General features: G+C 36.5%; 2 protein-coding genes across 5 annotated transcripts; both read left to right on the top strand.

Annotated features, from left to right (window-relative positions):
- LOC113751486 (multicopper oxidase LPR2) lies at nucleotides 1-5,094 on the top strand. 2 transcript variants are annotated; one of them, XM_027295513.1, is made up of 4 exons: nucleotides 1-427; nucleotides 2,749-4,206; nucleotides 4,504-4,570; nucleotides 4,809-5,094. In XM_027295513.1, the coding sequence occupies exons 1-3, from the start codon at nucleotides 149-151 to the stop codon at nucleotides 4,555-4,557; spliced, it is 1,791 nt and encodes a 596-aa protein (XP_027151314.1). In that variant the 5' UTR covers nucleotides 1-148; the 3' UTR covers nucleotides 4,558-4,570; nucleotides 4,809-5,094. The 2 variants fall into 2 exon arrangements, with proteins under 2 accessions (XP_027151314.1, XP_027151313.1); XM_027295512.1 differs by having other exon boundaries at nucleotides 4,787-5,083.
- Nucleotides 5,095-9,683: 4,589 nt separating this feature from the next.
- On the top strand, nucleotides 9,684-16,393 carry LOC113753563 (uncharacterized lipoprotein syc1174_c-like). 3 transcript variants are annotated; one of them, XM_027297749.1, is made up of 10 exons: nucleotides 9,684-9,902; nucleotides 10,083-10,217; nucleotides 10,956-11,072; nucleotides 11,239-11,367; nucleotides 11,867-12,043; nucleotides 12,649-12,789; nucleotides 13,895-14,080; nucleotides 14,935-15,006; nucleotides 15,521-15,607; nucleotides 16,063-16,393. In XM_027297749.1, the coding sequence occupies exons 1-10, from the start codon at nucleotides 9,738-9,740 to the stop codon at nucleotides 16,078-16,080; spliced, it is 1,227 nt and encodes a 408-aa protein (XP_027153550.1). In that variant the 5' UTR covers nucleotides 9,684-9,737; the 3' UTR covers nucleotides 16,081-16,393. The 3 variants fall into 3 exon arrangements, with proteins under 3 accessions (XP_027153550.1, XP_027153549.1, XP_027153551.1); XM_027297748.1 differs by lacking the exon at nucleotides 16,063-16,393 and having other exon boundaries at nucleotides 15,521-15,889; XM_027297750.1 differs by lacking the exon at nucleotides 16,063-16,393 and having other exon boundaries at nucleotides 9,762-9,902; nucleotides 10,078-10,217; nucleotides 15,521-15,889.
- The last annotated feature ends 1,156 nt before the right edge of the window (nucleotides 16,394-17,549 follow it).

The raw sequence follows: 17,549 nt of genomic DNA, 5'->3' as shown, positions 1-17,549 counted from the left end.
CCTTTCTGGAACCATCACAGCCAGTCAGGCTTTCATTCTCACACCCCCAAGTATTCTCTTTGGTTGTGTCAATCTTAAAGAGCAAATGACTGTCTCATTATCATCACCAACAAAATACACGCACAACACACACTAAAACATAATATACATGTTCCCCAGTCCAACCTTCTTTTTTTTTTTTGTCTTTGTTGAGTTTGTGAACTCAAGAAAACTGAAGATGGTGGGACTGGAGAGGTTCTTGATAACTTTTTTTGCTTTGCTGGCAATCTGCAAAACTCCACGGGCAGATGAGAAGCTATTAGATGCATCCCAGTTGAAAATGTTCGTTGATGAGCTTCCTGATATGCCCAAGATCAAAGGATATGATGTTGTCAATGGCGATCCTGTTCCTAAATCACTGATTATTGGCATGTTTCACAAGAAATGGGTAAGTAAACAGTTCCCTTCTTTTTGTTTGTCCCTTTTTTGAGTGATTAATCGTCCTAGACAGATTTTAGTTTCACATATCTGTCAATTGTCGGTTACGTTTTCTCCTGTTTTTTGGACTTTTGAGGGCATCATTGCTAGCAATTTTGTAGTTACTTCTGCAAAAACTGCTTCTCTTCCGGCTTCTTTTTGTAGGTAGCATCAGAGTATGTGACTGTTTGTCAAATTAGTGATTTATTTATTTATTTTTTTGGTAATGATGAAAAATTGGTCCGCCCTATGATTTCCTTATGAATATTGTTACGTAATTTGATATTCTGATTAAGATATTGTCTAAGTGTGCATTAAAGGAAAATAGATATGCTTTACGGCTTTGAAGACTTGGACAGGTTCTTGTCTGCCGCAAACATGTACAGATTGAATTGCTTTTGCATTATTTCCCCCTACAATTTCTCTTATGCAATGCAATATTTGCCTGTTTGAGTTATTTTATCTCCTCCCTTTCCTTTGCTTATATATTGCTTTTTGCAAATCTGTTTTGTAACTTTACTTTTCAGAAGACCTGTTAAAAATTTCAATCTTATACTTACAGGCATCCTCATCCTAATTACTACGTTAATCACTGATTATTGTGCAGTGTGAATATGTTGATACAAAAATTAGGATTAAAGGTAACTAATTTGGCCATTCCTGAACAGTCAAAACAGGTCTAATTGTACCTAGTTGAGACTTGAGATACTTGATAATAATTGTACGCATACTTGATAATTGTACCTGTTGGTGAGGTTTAAAGACCAGAGTGAATGAGTGTTATTTAGCACTTAGTAGAGGTTCCCTGCTTCCTTGCCCTGAGTCCCACATCGGTTAGTTAGAGCCTTTTAGTTGTATTTGTGGGGTTCGCTTAGGTGTAGTTTGTGAAAATTCTTGCTAAGAGATACTTGATAAGAGCACTGCTTTACTGGTTGAGTTTTTTTGCAGCCTTTTTTTCTTCTTTTTTGTTTTGGGAGTTTGAACTTTCATACATTACGATAACGGTCACTTTCATGTCCAATAATTCTCTCTGGTTCTTTTGTTTTTGTTTGTGTTTGATATCAAAGTCAGGAATAGGCCCCAGTTAATTAGTTGCCTCCCAAGACCAAAATGTTCCATATTTCTGATCAAAGAATTGGTCATTTTACCAACCACTTACATTTCTATTATACTTTTCTTGACTAACCTTTCATTACTTTTCATTTGAAGAATGGATTGTCTACTCATCTTCACATTATTGTCTTTGACAGAAACCTGAATCAATATCTTATTCCAGACAAAGCCACTTTAGTTTTTTTTTTTTTTTCCTGTTCTTGAAACTCTTGTGAACCTGTGAATTTTCCCATAAGGCCAACAAAAGATTGTACTTCTATATAGATTTCTCCAAACTCAGGATCATGTTACCAACCACCAACAACATATATGATTGCTTTGGGATAAGCACTGCTTTTTTGTTTCTTTACTATCTTTTATTGCTTTTGCAATAAAAGATTAGGGGTAAAAGTTGGCACCTCTAAGAGATGATGGACAAATGCCTTCCATGCACTCACTATAAAACAATCATTTCTCTCAAAAGGTAGAAAGCGAATTTCTTATACAAAAGATCATAGTTGTTCCTTTTTTTTTTTTGGGGATGGGTGTGACCCTTCTAATAATTTATTTTATCCTCTTTTGGTCATTTCTTTCAAAAATTAACCATATTTATTCAAAATTTTACATCACTAAACAGATGAGTAAATCAAGATTCACGAACTATGCTAGCTTTAAATCATGTATAAGGTTCTCCCCCCCCCAAAAAAAACCACAAAAAACAAGGCCCCGGTCGATATGCTTTGATTTATTCCTGTTTGGATTGTCATTTTCTTAAGAAAAATATATTTTTAATTACTTTTTTATCTTATATATATCAAATCTTTGCAGTATATGTTTCTATAAAAACTTCAGAAAATAATAATCCAATTTGGTTTAGCTTCTTTCTTTTACCTATACCTCATAAAAACAGATGGCACTAACTTATAGAAGAATATGTTTGAAATCATGGACGATGGCAACGACCAATCGCCTTCAACTCAGCAAAATGTCTTAAACATGTACACCTTGATTGTACAACATGTTTTATTAAACATGTGTACCCTTTGAATAAGATTAGACTTTAAACTATTTGTGCAATATGAAACTTTCTTATTTATTAACAAAGTTTATTTCTGTATAATTTCTCTGGTATTAGCAATTAATTATCGAGGAAAACTTCTGGGGAAATAATTACCGACAATGCTCGTGAATTTGCTGCAGAAATTCCATAGGGATATCCCTGCAACACCAGTGTTTGCATATGGTACATCGGCACATACAGCCACAGTCCCTGGACCAACAATCGAGGCCGTTCACGGGATCGGTACGCATGTGAGTTGGCGAAATCACCTCCCTTCAAAGCACATACTCCCATGGGATCCAACAATTCCAACGGCTATACCTTCTACGAAGGAGGGAGTTCCTACGGTGGTGCACCTTCATGGTGGCATTCATGGACCTGAGAGTGATGGGCATTCAGAATCATGGTTCACTAGGAATTTTAAACAGAGAGGACCCACTTGGACTAAGAAAAAGTTCCATTATCATAACATTCAACACCCTGGAACCCTATGGTACCATGATCATGCAATGGGGTTGACTAGAGTCAACCTCTTGGCTGGCTTGATTGGGGCCTACGTCATCCGCCAACCGGATTTAGAGGTCCCACTTGGCCTGCCGTATGATGATGAATTTGATCGGCCGTTGGTCGTATTTGATCGTGGCTTCCGTGTTGACGGTTCGATTTTCATGAATTCCACCGGAAATAACCCTACCATACACCCTCAATGGCAGCCGGAGTACTTTGGCGACGCGATCATAGTCAACGGTAAAGCGTGGCCCTACATGATCGTACGGCGGAGAAAGTACCGATTCAGGATCATCAACGCAAGTAACGCTCGATTCTTTAAGTTCTATTTCACTAATAATTTGACGTTCATCCACGTGGCATCTGACTCAGCGTATCACGAACGGCCGGTGATCCTTAAAGAAATGTTATTGGCCCCGTCCGAGATTGCTAACGTGGTGGTTGACTTTTCAAAGTCAAAATCCAATTCAGCTATCCTAGCCAATGATGCACCGTATCCCTACCCATCAGGAGATCCTGTTAATGAAGCTAATAGTAAGGTGATGAAATTCATCATTAGCACACATCACGAAGTCGACGAATCAAGAATCCCGGAAAAATTGATCAAGTATCCGTCGTCCGATGCATCTCCGGTGGCCCACACAAGGTACATTGCCATGTATGAGTACACTAGCAACATTGATGAGCCTACACATTTGTACATCAATGGAAAACCATTCGAGGCACCCGTAACTGAGATGCCAAAAGTTGGGAGCAGTGAAATTTGGTATGTGATCAATCTGACGGAGGATAATCACCCATTGCACATCCATTTGGGGCTTTTTGTAGTGTTGGATCAGACAGAGTTGGCTAAGGAAGATGAATTTAAGGATTGCATGCTGAAGTACAATGATGCAATTAAGTGCCATGTCAGCAAATACGCACGTGGCAAAAAGGTGTTGGTGCCAGCTCATGAAAGAGGGTGGAAGAATGTGTACAAGATGATGCCTGGATATGTTACAAAGATACTAGTGAGATTTTCTTTCATACACTCGAATGAATCCTACCCCTTCGATGCAACTTCGAAGCCTGGCTATGTCTACCATTGCCATGTGAGTATATGTCATCCTTTTCTCATTTATTGCAAACAAATCTTTGCTTATTAATTTGATGATTATAGGGTCTAATTTCTGGGATCAGCTGTGACATGGTTTCTCTGTCTTTTAAACTTTTGGTAAAGGTCACATTGTAAGAAATCTACATTTTTTCTGGGATGTACCTTTTTTTTTCTTTTAATTTCATCACTTCACCATTTTCCTCTGGTAGAATCTACATTCTTGTTTGTTCTTGTACAGTCAGGTTTTGGTCTCTTGATTCATTTTCCTCTTGATTTGGGTTTAATTCTTCAGATCTTGGATCACGAAGATAATGTGATGATGAGGCCCTTGAAGCTTATTGCTTGACGAGTCAAAGCAGGTACAGAATAAATTGGAAGATCAAAATTTTCAAATGAGGAACCTTGGCTTCACCTCAAATCTTTGCTCTTTCTTTAATTCTTTTCCATTAGAATATCACTATAGAAGAAGTTGCTTCAATTCTATCAAGTTAGGATGTGATGATATATATACTTAAAGCATTTTATTCTTATTATTGATTCCTTGAATTTTTCTTGTTCATTTTCTTTTCATGCAGGATATATGATTAATGATGTATGGACCTGTGCAGGCTGTATTGAGCGCTAAATACGTACGTAAATATTAGGAGGGGGAAAAGAAGGAAAAGAAGTTACAGAAAAGTTTTGTACTTCCATGCTAAGTTGATTGGTAGTACGTAAATTTTCTGTAACTTCCATACTAAATACGTACGTAAATTTTCCCCCACCTCCTCCCCCCAAACACAAAAAAAAATAAAAGGGTTGATTGGTAGCAGAGGAATCATTCTGCAGGAGGTATTTCATGTAACAAGCCAGTTTGGGTGGGAGATTATTTGGAAAAAAAAAACTGAATACTGTAACACTTTTTGTGATGTGATGTATATGAAATAAAAAGGTGGTTAAAATTAGTGTTTATGATGTAAGTAAAGCAAAGTTTGAAAATTTTTTTTGGCAAATCTTGATTATTCTATAGTATTAAAGATATATAAAATTGTCTATCCCCGATTAAAATATGCAAGCGACATTTAATTACCATTAGAATGAGATGGCGCTACTACTCTATTTAGGTTAGGTTAGTTTTAATGACACTTTAAGAATTAAACACAATATGACACATTTGATGTTCTGCAATTTAGAAAAAAAGGGTCTATTTGAAATAAATATAATTAAAGAACTTACATTTTGGAAAAAAAAAACTTTTCATGTGTAAAACTCAATATGTTTCATGGTCATGAATTTAATTACGATAATCTTTGAATATGAAAGATATCCTCAAATATTTATATGCATGTAGATTCTTTGAAAGAGAAAATTCTTATACCAAGATCAATTTAATATCTGCTCATTTGCCATTAGGATAGAATCCCGAAAAATGTATGCGTTTATGTCTCATATTCCTTGTGAAGTTGGTAAAATCTTTGATTAGAAAAAATAAATCTACTGCTCGTAAATGAGGATCAATGAAAACCTAATAGCAAATTTATCAGCACATAGAGACGAAGAAAATTAAGGTCAATAATTGCTTTACACTGAAAGTTTGAATATAGTAAAATCAATTGTAGTAAAAGACCAAAAAATCTCATTTCAAAGATCAATTCTGTTAAAATTATATTTAAACTCGAGTTTGAAAATAACTAGTATAAAATAAAAAATGAACCAAGTTACTTAATATTTAAATCAAACTTGACTAAAGAAAATAATTCATTTTTCACTTGATCAAACTAAATCCCACAAAGATTTTGCACTTCATAAATTTAACTAAGACCTGACTTGTACTAAAGCATAACATAAGATATTTACATATTAATATATATGAGTTTGGTACGAGCTATGCCTACTATGTGAGAGCCCGTAATTTTTCTATTTTAGGGTTTTATTATATTCAATGGCTTGTTTTCTGCACTTTCTGTATCTGGAAAATTTTCTAGATAATTTTTATGAGTAAATAGAGTTTTTAGATGAGTTTTCTAGTATCGGTTAGGTTTTGAGAAATTAAGAGTGTATACCGGACGTGGGACCCGTTAGGGCGAAAAGTTCGGAAAAATTTGGCCAACTAGGTTAAGTTTTGGATACTGAATTTAATTTATCGGGTGTTAAGAGATAAGTAGAGGATGCTAAGTGGATTGGTATAAGAGAGACAAAAGTTAGGCAAGCATTAATGAAGGTGACAAGTGTCACCATGGGATTTGGTCTTAAGTAAGACCACTATTCACCTTTTGTCCAATTGACCAAATAAATCACAAAAATCACCAAAAAATCACCATTTTTCTCTTCATCTTGGCCGGCCCTCTCTCTCAAGAAGAAAGAAGGAAACTCTCCAAGTTCTTGATTCCATCTTGCTCCAAATCATCAAAACAACCACTTAATCTTACTTTTGTTCCATAGAAAACCTTAAGTGAGTGTTTGTGTGGGGTTTGGTGGAGTTGTTTGGAAAGCTAAGAGGACTTGTTGCTCTCTCTCTCTTGTTTCTAAGGTGAGTTATGAAGAACCACTCTCTTCCCTCTAATGATGCTTAATTTATGCTTAGTGGTGGTATAAGATGCAACTTTATGGATTATATTGTGATTTTTGGTTGAATTGATGAAGTTTTGTAATTATTGGGGATTTTTCTGTTTTAATATGAATATGATTGTGTGGCTATGTATGATGATTGGAAATTGTATGTAAGGGACCTAGGAGGTGGAAAAAGTGGTTAATTGCAAGCAATTGCTGTTTTGGAAAGAAATTGAAAACTTAGGGTTTCATTGTTCTTCATTCTACCCGGTTTTGTAGCTTATAGTTAGAGGCCTAATTGGTCTTGGCTTAAGACATGAAAGTTGTAGGGAATGATATTTTAGAGGTGCCTACAAAATTTCAGGTCAATCGGAGTAGCGTAGCTTGAGAAAAGACGGAATTACCCTTGCTGCCCTGGTTTTACCCGAATTTAGGAATTGCTTCTGTAATTGGTTATTTTGGCTAGGAATGCTTCCGAATTGGTTGTTGAGGTCTTCTGATGAAATGTAGCCCTGTTTCTTAGCTTTCAGATGGCTTTGGAATTTCTGGATTTGGACTTAGGTAGGCTGACTTATGATGTTTGAACCAGAATGCGTTCTGTGAATCTGTGTTTACGGTTCTGGTGTAGTATCTTGCATTTTTGACCTAGTTACACTCGAAACTGGGCTGAGTGACCTTCTGCAATAATGTAGCCCTATCTCTTAGCTTCGAAACGGTGGGTCTTGGACCTTCATCCGATAATCGTAGTGCCTTTGGTGCCATTACCGCAAAATGACGTCAAAAACTGTTTTTTTCAGGGTTAAAGCAGTTCCATTTCCGGATTTTTCTGGTTTCCTCTAATGCCTATGTATGCTTATGGAACCCTATTTTGGTAGTATTTGGCATTGGTTTATGACTTGTAATCGAGTCTTATTGTGTTTATTTGAATAGTTTAGGGCTTGACTTTCATATCCAGTCATTTCCTAGCTAAATTTTGTACTTGAATGCCATTAAGCCTAGTGAACGGCTTTTGGGAATGAGATTATTTTTGTACGAAATGTTGGGACTGATTTAAGGAAATAATGAAGCCATGATGGCTGGAAAATAGGTAAACACAAGGGATATGCTGCCGAAATTTTACTTGAAGGGTAGTTGGATTTTCTTGGGATTTGAGCGAAGGGCTTTTGGGTTGTTTGAGCCTAGGTCTTCATGTTACCTTTTCGTTTACAAAAATCATGTTTTGCACCCTTGCATTAGTAATTATTTGGCGAGGCATACGACTGGTAGTCGAGCCTCACATGTGCATTCTGTATACTCGATTTTTGAAAGTGAAACCTTCAATTGTTTTCCTTGGATTCTTTTAGGGTTTCTTGGCGATTAAAGCCAATCTGAAGTGAAAACTGACTTGAACCGGTGAGTGTTCAACTACCTGCTACCCGTTATGTGAAATATCTGAATATCTGAAATACTTGATTTATGACTGTTGGAGCCAAATACTGTTTTGATAAAAGGGAGGCGATGGTGTACTTTATCACACTCGTTCTCTTGTCTGTTCATATGTCAATTTTGAGTGCGTATCTGAATCTGCTATCTGTATCTGTTATCTGTATCTGGATCTGTATCTATTCCGACGTCGTTTGGAAACTTGTATCCAACGACCTTTCTGTGACCTCTGAACTCAACACATGTGGCCAGTTACTCGAGTCAGGCCGGCAAGGGTCTGGTCGATTAGATAACGAACCACGGTAGTCTGTTTTGGGATCTTTGGGTATTGAAACCCTTGATTCCGGTATACTCGAGTATTACCAATTCTGATCTGATTGGATTTCGGGCCCGGTGGGGGTATGTGAGGTGGAAGGAGTCGAAGAAAGTGGAGTCTACGGTATTGGTTACTTCTGTAACGTTGACGGAGTGTCAACTGTTATTTCGATCAAGTTTCGGTGAAGCGAATGGGAATTTGGCTCCTGAAAGCCACCCGTATCCTTTCTATCTATGGTGTTTGTTCACTTCTTTATTTGATGCACATATGTGATTAATTGAATATGAAGTTCCATGTTTCTTACTGCTATATGTCTGGTACTTCATTGAGCGCAAGCTCACCCCTTTTCGTTCCTTTTTGTTTTCCTTACAGGAAAATAAATACTTTTGGACTGGATTTGACAATTGGTTGCCGAATTGAGCTAGTTGGACATATCTTTTGTATAGCTCATTGATTGAAACCCTAAATGTATTTTTGGGTCCGTTTCTCTTTTGAATTTGGCAAACCGTACATGTATCCACTTTTGAGTCACTTTGGTATGCCACTTTGGATTGTATATGCTAAATTTCAACATGTAAATATTTGCTTGATGTTTGGTTGGGTTTTGACGTGTCGGTTACTATTCATGACCGACTCCGGTTTCGTTTTTTTTTATTTTGACATCTTGACTTGGTTACGCGCGTTTGTATGTCCCGAAACGTATTAGATCGCTCTAAACTGAACGACTGAGTCCCGGCGAGAGTTGGGCAGGCGGTCCGCCGAACCCTTTGATTCGCCTTAGGGTGAGGTGGGGCTGTCACATACTAAGCACTTATTTGAGCTTGTTTAGAACTTAGAATTATCAAACAAAACTCAAACAAGTTTAAACTCACTAAAACAAACAAGATTGAGTTTCTCTAATATTGAACCTAATATCAAAATATTTACACCTCCATTTGGGTTGAACATATGCAAACTCAATTGAATTGACTTTGAGTAGAGCACTTTGATCATCCCTAGCTACTAGTTATTTCTAGTGTGATATCGTTTATTTATCTAGTCTATAATAAAAATTCTCAATCTGTAATCACATTCATAATTTCTAGTACCAATATGCAATCTACCCTTTCTTCTTCTTTTTTTTTTTTTTGTATTTTTATTTTCCACAATTTGAACAAAATGTTAAGAGTTTTGATTAATTATCTCTTTTTCAAATAACTCCTTCATCCTCCTCCCCCTCCCAGGAGCGCGGGGACACAATCTTGAAGACCAAAGCAGCTATGACACTGCTATATCCCAGCCGTCCATTCTTCTCTATTGGCACCTCCACCTCCATCTCCACCGCCGGCCATACTCTTCCTCTCCTCCGCCAATCCCACCGCCCTTCCTTCCCAAAATGCAGCAAATTCTCATGTTCCAACTCACTCCATCTTCCCAACAACAAGGTCAGTCCAATTTTTCTTCTTCTCCTGCTTTCCTTTTCCGTTAAAGCTTGCATTTTTATGTTTAATTAGGCTGTTTTCAGTGGTCTGTTGATGTTAATTTTTCGTTTCCTTTGGTGGGTTGATGTTGAATTTTCCATTAATTTCAATTATTGTTCTTTGGGGTTGGTTTCTGTAGAACAGTTCAAGAGGGCATACACAAGTGTGATGATAGTGCCGACTGGAGTAGGTGCAGCCATTGGTGGCTATGCTGGCGATGCCTTGCCTGTGGCTCGAGCTCTTTCCACTGTTGTTGATTGCCTCATCACGCATCCTAATGTATCTTCTTCTTCTTGAACTTTATGTGCAATTTTTTTTCTTTCTTTTTTAAACACACATTCTTATATCTCAGCTCAATGGTTTAAAATTTTTATCCTTAGTGGTGCAATGTTTTGCAGAATATGCTAAAATATACTTTTTGGTAATTGATTAAACAAGAGGCGCATTATTTTTTATGGAACCTTTTCGGTCTGTACCAATGAGCTTAATTCAAGAATTAAGCATGGTGCAAACTATCAAACTATGTCTGAAGGATAATCTTGGATTGGTTATCCCAAAGTCAGTTCCTTTACATCTGAATTCGGATAGCCTAGTTGATGGGTTATTTACAGGATAATGATCGTATCATTTATCTAAATTATAGAAATTTGATAGTTTTATTTGGTTGCCATAAATTTATGGAAGTCGATTTTAAGGAGGTGGACTTTAAAGTGGATTTTGGAAGATGACTTTAAAGTCCTTGCCCAGTCTACTTTTCTTGTTCTTCCATTTTCTACTTACGTTTCTTCTTCTTCAACATACAGCTCGACTAATCTGATATTCAAATTGTTGCTAATAATGTCTTATTGTTTCACTTATGTCCTCAGCTGTGATCTTAGTATTAACTTACGTAAATATGCTATAGAAAACTTTGTGATGGTGCAACTGAATGTTGATACAGGATTACGTTTGAACCAATGTGCAGACCTTTGGGTCTGCATCACCACTTTTCTGCTGGTAAATCTGTAATTCTTCCAGGTTCTTAATGCAGCAATGCTTTACTGGCCGATGTCAAATGTACTATATGTTGAGGGATACGCTCTTGATCGGTTTGCTGAGGGGCTCTGGGCTCTACAACCAGTTCACCAGAACAGGGTATGCGTGAAATTCCCTGTTAACATTTCATTGTTGAATGATTTGGTTAGATCATCTTGTCTGGTGATTCTGATGAGAGCTAATAAATGTATTATTCTCTGACACTTTGTACTGGATGCTTAGCATTTAAATTTAAACATATGATGCTATTTGTCATGTGAACCAGGTTGGATTGATTCTTGATGCTGGATTGGAGGAAGATCTCCGTCTTCGCCATCTGCAAGTAGCTGACGCAACAAGGGCTTCCCTGGGCTTGCCAATTGTGGAATGCATGGTAACTGACACTCCCTTAAAGGTAATATATGGTATCTGGTAACATAATAACCAGTAATGATCCATGAAATTGAATTAGTTCAAAGGGGCTCTAATTTTACCTTTGGAGATAATTTTCCAAGCTACTAGGTCATTGTTTCTATAATTTCAAATGCACTTCAAAGCATAATAAGAAACTTTAAACAGTGGAGTTATTAATATGTTTTACTTACTTGGACCAACTAAACTTGATGAGCACGTATCACCGCTACAGCAATCTAGCAGTCCCAAATTTTCATTTCCTTGCTCTTATATTTGGGTTTATCCTGTACAAAGCACCAGTGTGAGTTCATTTAATCGACTTTATTATTGGGCCATTGTTGAGCAATTGCCCATGCTCTCCCCATTCTCCCACCACCCCCCTCCTGCACGGGTGGGCCCCTGGGAACCCCAACCAAAAAACGGAAAAAGAATTCATTGGGTTTTGACCCATTACGTAAGATGCCAGGATTGCTTTGAGTAAGTTATGTGAAATCTTACAGGTGGAGATATGGATTGATCCAGAGAGTGGACAATCAACTGGAAGGATAAAACATCCTGATTCACTATTGAGAGCTGTAGAGACATTAATTACAAGGTCCAGAGTGACTGCAGTTGCAGTTGTGGCACGTTTCCCTGATGATGACATTGGAGATATTGATGCTTATCGACAAGGAAAGGTATGCAATTTTCTGATTATCATGGTGCTTTTATTTAAGGAAAATCTTTTCAAACATCAGTTTCTACATACTTGAGGTTTTTCTAGTTATTTCTCAATTGTAGAAGTGTTTTATCTCTACTGAGTTCTTGTTATTATCATTTTATGGTTGGGAGGACATAAGTGGAATCTATAACACCAAATAAACTATATTCTGTATGTTTGTAGTGTTCGAAAGAGGTTTTATTCCAGTGTGATCTTTCACACTTCATGATTTATAAGTATCAATGCAATTGGTGGTTAGACTTCCTGCAGTATTCTGTGTCTGTCACAGACAACACATTTTACAGAACCCCAGTAATTGCTGCATGTTATGAAAGAAAAGCAGATGAGATGCATCTAATGGATTGGGTGTATGCTGCTGTATTGTCAGCTATACATGTTTGCATGGAACTCCTATCAGATGAACTTCTAAGCATTTTTGTTTTTCTTCTATTTTATGAATTTAATATCTACTAAAAATTGTACTATGTCCACCAGCTGAAAAAGAAAAATGAAACAGTCTCATTTTTGAGTATTCTAAACATCATAACTCCTTCTCAGGCTTTCTTCTCATAATGTGTGTAGGGAATAGATATTTTGGCAGGAGTCGAGGCAATCATAAGCCACTTAGTCGTCAAGAATTTCAATATTCCTTGTGCCCATTCTCCTGCAGTATCTCCTGCTCCAGTAAGCTATCCACTATGTCCAAAATCAGCTGCAGAAGAGGTTGGTAGAAAATCTGCTAAGTGGATGCCAAACATGATTACCTATTGTGTCTGATTGATAAACATTTTTGAGAACAAATTTGAGCCTACATAGTGCTTTACAGCTCAATCTTGTGGTAGTTTTCTTTTATAGCGCACGTATAACAATTTGATCTTCTGGTTAATTCCATGAGGGAAAACTGAATGAAAAATGAATATAACTTTTAGAAATGCCTTTGTGCAAATATATCTGAGTACATAATGTGGATGTGTTTCTAGACCTAAATGATAATTGTGTTTCAATTCAGCCAATAAGCTATTCAAGAATAAAATGAAATGTACAATGGGCTCAATGTGCTGATAATCTAGTAAAAACTGGGTCATAGAAATCAAATGGGGATTAGACTTTTTGGTTACATAGCTTTTGGATTGTGTTATGTAGTTTTTAATCTTGGCTGATCTGAAGGCCTTTGTGTGCACTATGCTGATTTTAATAGCAACAAGGGATTAAGCAAAAGTTGGTTCCTATTACCTTGGGTGGAACACATAGCACGATAGACGTAATAGATTTGAAACTTTGCACTAATGTTGCATGTTAAGATTTAGTTTGAGAAGAAGAAGAAGAATATCTTGTTATTCTACCTGGATTTTCAAAGAAATGAACCTCCTAAAATAGGCTGCTTATAATACCCTAGTGATTTAAATAGTAATATCTAACAGTACAGATCATGATATTCTTCACTTATCCTAGAAAAGGAAAGATTGATAGTCTTTGCTCTCTAGAATGGAAAGATCGATTATGCATTTTTAAACTTGCTGATCATACTCCCAGTTGGCAATACCACTGGAACTACGAGTTGTGTCAACTTATGGTTGTAAATTAATGTAACTTTATCTATAGGCATAGCACATAAAAGGTTCAATCTTTCAGATGCAGACTTGAGTAAGTTAAGAGAATTGTGGGCTCACAAACTATATAGGATAAAAAAGTGTGTAATGTGAGCTTTTTCTGTAAACATCTGCTTTTCCCTTTTGTTGTATATTTCTTCTTGATTTCCTTCTCCTTCCTCCCGTGCCCCCACCACCCTTTCTTTAATTGACTACTCCTTATTCTGAATGTCTAACAGATAGGATACACTTTCTTGCCATGTGTGCTTGCTGGGTTGAGTGGTGCCCCACAGTACCTAGTCAAGACCTCTGAGTTCCTTGAAAGAGGTTGCATAACATCAAGGGATGTTGATAGTGTGATTCTACCTATCAATGCATGTGGAGGAGATGGTGCACGTGCATTTGCAAGCAATCAGAAAATCAAGGTATCTCCTTTATTTCATCCAAATGATTTTAAATGTCTGAGCAAGGATCCTTTACTAAACAAAAAACTGACTTGCTTCAAATGTTATCTTCTACGGAGCTGCAGTGGTCAAAGACCTAGGCTAGTATTTGTTCTACTTGTGGACTTCTGACTACAGCTAGCAAGTACCCCTGAAACATTTGATTGGACAAAAAGCATTTTCTGTCGTGCAAACCAACCTATGATGTTTTTGGGCTTAGATTGTTTCTTCATCTTCCCATTTTGATTCTTTACCGAAAATTTTTGAAAGATTATTGAGTCCACAAGGTATTTTGGAGGATAACCCAAAAGTATCACTTATGTACATATACCAAGTTTTGCAGCTGCGTTTACCAAGTTTATTCCCTTTTGGTTCCTCCCTTCTTTGTTTAAAGCCCACATCTCAAAAAATGTGTAGATATTTTGGTATCATATCTTACTGCATAGTATAATTACATTTGATTTTTTCCTTCCATTATCACTTGTCAAATTCTTAGTTTCTTCTAGTCAATAATGTCTTGTACCATAAATTTCAGAAAGGATTAGTAACAATTTTAGTAGTGGCTGGTGTAGTCAAACACCAGAAGTTGGTTAGAAAGCTGACTTATTCTGCATTCGATGTTGTCCACAAAATCAATTTTCTTGTGTAAAGCATTTTACATCTGACAAAATGGGTGTAAAATGAAGTAGCAATAAAACAATAACTCGATTCACCAAGTTAAAAGACTAGAAATGAGGAAACCATACAAGGTTCTGAATGGAAACAGATTATTTTAAGAATAGCAATTTCTGTGAATACCATAGATGTTTTTGCTACTAACACTATGTTTATTGCAGCCACTTATTATAGCCGTGAAAGAGAATGAAACTGTTCTGAGTGATACACCCACTAAACTCGGAATTGAAGCGGTAAGCTCATCATCTCAAGAACTTGGCTTCATTTTATTTGTGTTTTTCATTGTTTTTTATTATTGTCGTGTACAAGGCTATGATATGATTAATGTCTCAAATTGAATATCCCTGTGAACTTTCCCATGTATGTGGTTATTTTTTCGTTACATTCCCCTGTATGTGGTTATCTTTTCGCCTGTAATGTTAAGTGGGGCCATAAACCTTTTGCGAAACTAGAATTCTTAGGATGGTACAGTCCAGGAGAGAGAGAGGGATGGATAAAAGTATAAGCTTTGAAGGATTCTTGGAATTCATTTACTTAAGGCGGTTGAATGCTGGAGCTCATTTTCCATTTCTTTATTTTCTTTCTAGGCTTTCTGAAATCTGCACTACTTCTTGACACACGTGTTCGTGAAATTTTCAATGATCAAGGAAGTGGCAAAACAATCAAATATGGGCTATGCCCATTGTAGTTCAATTTTGGATTTGTGCATCATATTGGAGCTCATCTTGTATCGATTTTGTCTTGCAGGTTACTGTCTCCAATTATTGGGAAGCCATAGGTGTTATTGCAGCTCATAAGGCGGGAGTGGACCCAATTTCGCTTAGAAAAAACAGAGTTAAGAACATTCAGTGCACTTCTTTAGAATCTTCAAATCGCTATGCTGCTTTAGGTGTCAGATAATTATCTAAGCAAAGCATTCATTTTTTTTAATTATTATTATTATTTTTTATAATTTTCCCCTCTTTGCTTGATTTGTTTTGAGAGAGGAGGAGGTGCTACTGTAAGGGAATATGTTTTGCCAAAGAAGGATCATGATTCCTTGTATTCCAGTGCTGCAAATTCTATGCCATAGTTTGAAATATAAAGTAAACAGTATACACTGATCTGCATTTTGGCTAATTAAAGGAAAATCTTTATTCCTGGTATGTTTTTATGGCATTTTCTTGCTATTTGACACACTAATGCTGGGAACTATATATGCATATAGTCTTCAATTATGGCACAGATGGAACTCCCACTTGAAAATGCTCATCAGAGTATGGATATTGTCCTTGAATTGCTCAAAACAGGAATTTGTTTTCAAATAGCCATTTCAAGCTTGTACAGAAAGCGCTGGAGGGGTAAGACCAATTAAGGTATGCTGCATTGCCGCTTTTCCTTTCACTAGACATCGTCGCTGTATAACAGTAGTATCCAATGTTGGGACAGGAAGTTGCAAGTCAAAACTCTGTACAATTCCATTGTGGCTGTGACAGTGTCAATTTGTCAGCTCAAAATGGTTTCCATTTTGTAAGATGCTTGTGCACCAATTGTAGATACTAATGAACCACCCAGACTCTTCGGTGACTTGGCCACTGCATGGCAATTAAATTAAGTGTCTTGCCGGTGCAGGTCAAGAATTCAAATCTCGCCTCTCATACTTCTTCTTGCTATTCATTTGACTTTTTGAAGATTTAAATCTAATAGATGTAATATGCATCCTTCAAGTCTAATTTGAAGGTGGTTTAGTCTTTCCAACTTAGCTATCGCATGGCAGTACGTGCAATTAAGTGCTTTTCAGATCAGAAATTCCCAGCCATGAACTCTCGGTTGCGTTTGCGCCTGACATTTGTGACGAATCCTCCCTTTGTATCAAAAGATTTATCGGATAAAAAGTCGAAATGGTCTTCAAGTGTTTGTTTCCACACGTTACGTGTCAGATGATTGGCACAGTGCGACCAGACAATCCTTTTCGTAACTTTTTGCTACAAAAAAGAATGGCATTTCTTGCAAAGAAAAAAATGCAACACTAATTTCATTTTCCTTTTCTCATATAAAAATAAACCATCTAGTCTTTTTGGTGCAAGGCTTGACCTGATTTCTACTGGCATTGTGCCCAAAAATAAATATTTTTTTTTTTGTATACTGACAACATATACATTAGTTGATTTGCACATATGTTGCATGTGTAAAATTCAGAATTCAAACTCAGATCGAACTAATGTGAAATGTATCCAAACTCGTTATTGTATACACTGTCAAATGTAGTAAAGATTAATTTACAAAATTATTGTTCGTGTAACAAGTAACATTAAATACTTTTTGGCACCTAGATTTCTAGATTGTAGTTGAAGAATTAAAAATCTTCTTTGGAAATGTAATAAAGCACTGAGGATTAGATGCACGAATTAAAGAGGTACAAGGACCACAAGTTAATGTGATCTAAAGTTAAGTTTAATGTGATCTAAAGCTAAGTTTAAGGATTTCTGGTGTAAATACTCCAGTAAATTTTTGCTACGGAACATGGCTATAGTAATTCAAGTCTGAAACAGCTTAATTAGATATTCATGACTAAATACTCAAATTAAAAGTTAAGGTTAATTTCGTGATAATTTTGGGCTGAACCCGTGCCATTAGATACCTTAGTAAAAAAGTAGACCCCAAAAAAAAACATAAATTTAAAGAAACAAGAAACAATTTCATCATAATGCTCAAAAACTTCTCGCAAGATATTCATCCAATCAGTTGGCTGGTGATAGTTTCACAAAAATATGCGGTCCATGTACTTGAACTGAGT

This window comes from Coffea eugenioides, chromosome 11, assembly GCF_003713205.1.
Source record: "Coffea eugenioides isolate CCC68of chromosome 11, Ceug_1.0, whole genome shotgun sequence".
Classification (NCBI taxonomy): domain Eukaryota; kingdom Viridiplantae; phylum Streptophyta; class Magnoliopsida; order Gentianales; family Rubiaceae; genus Coffea; species Coffea eugenioides.
Note: the sequence above shows the minus strand (reverse complement) of the source record. Positions and strands in the feature narration are given on the sequence as shown.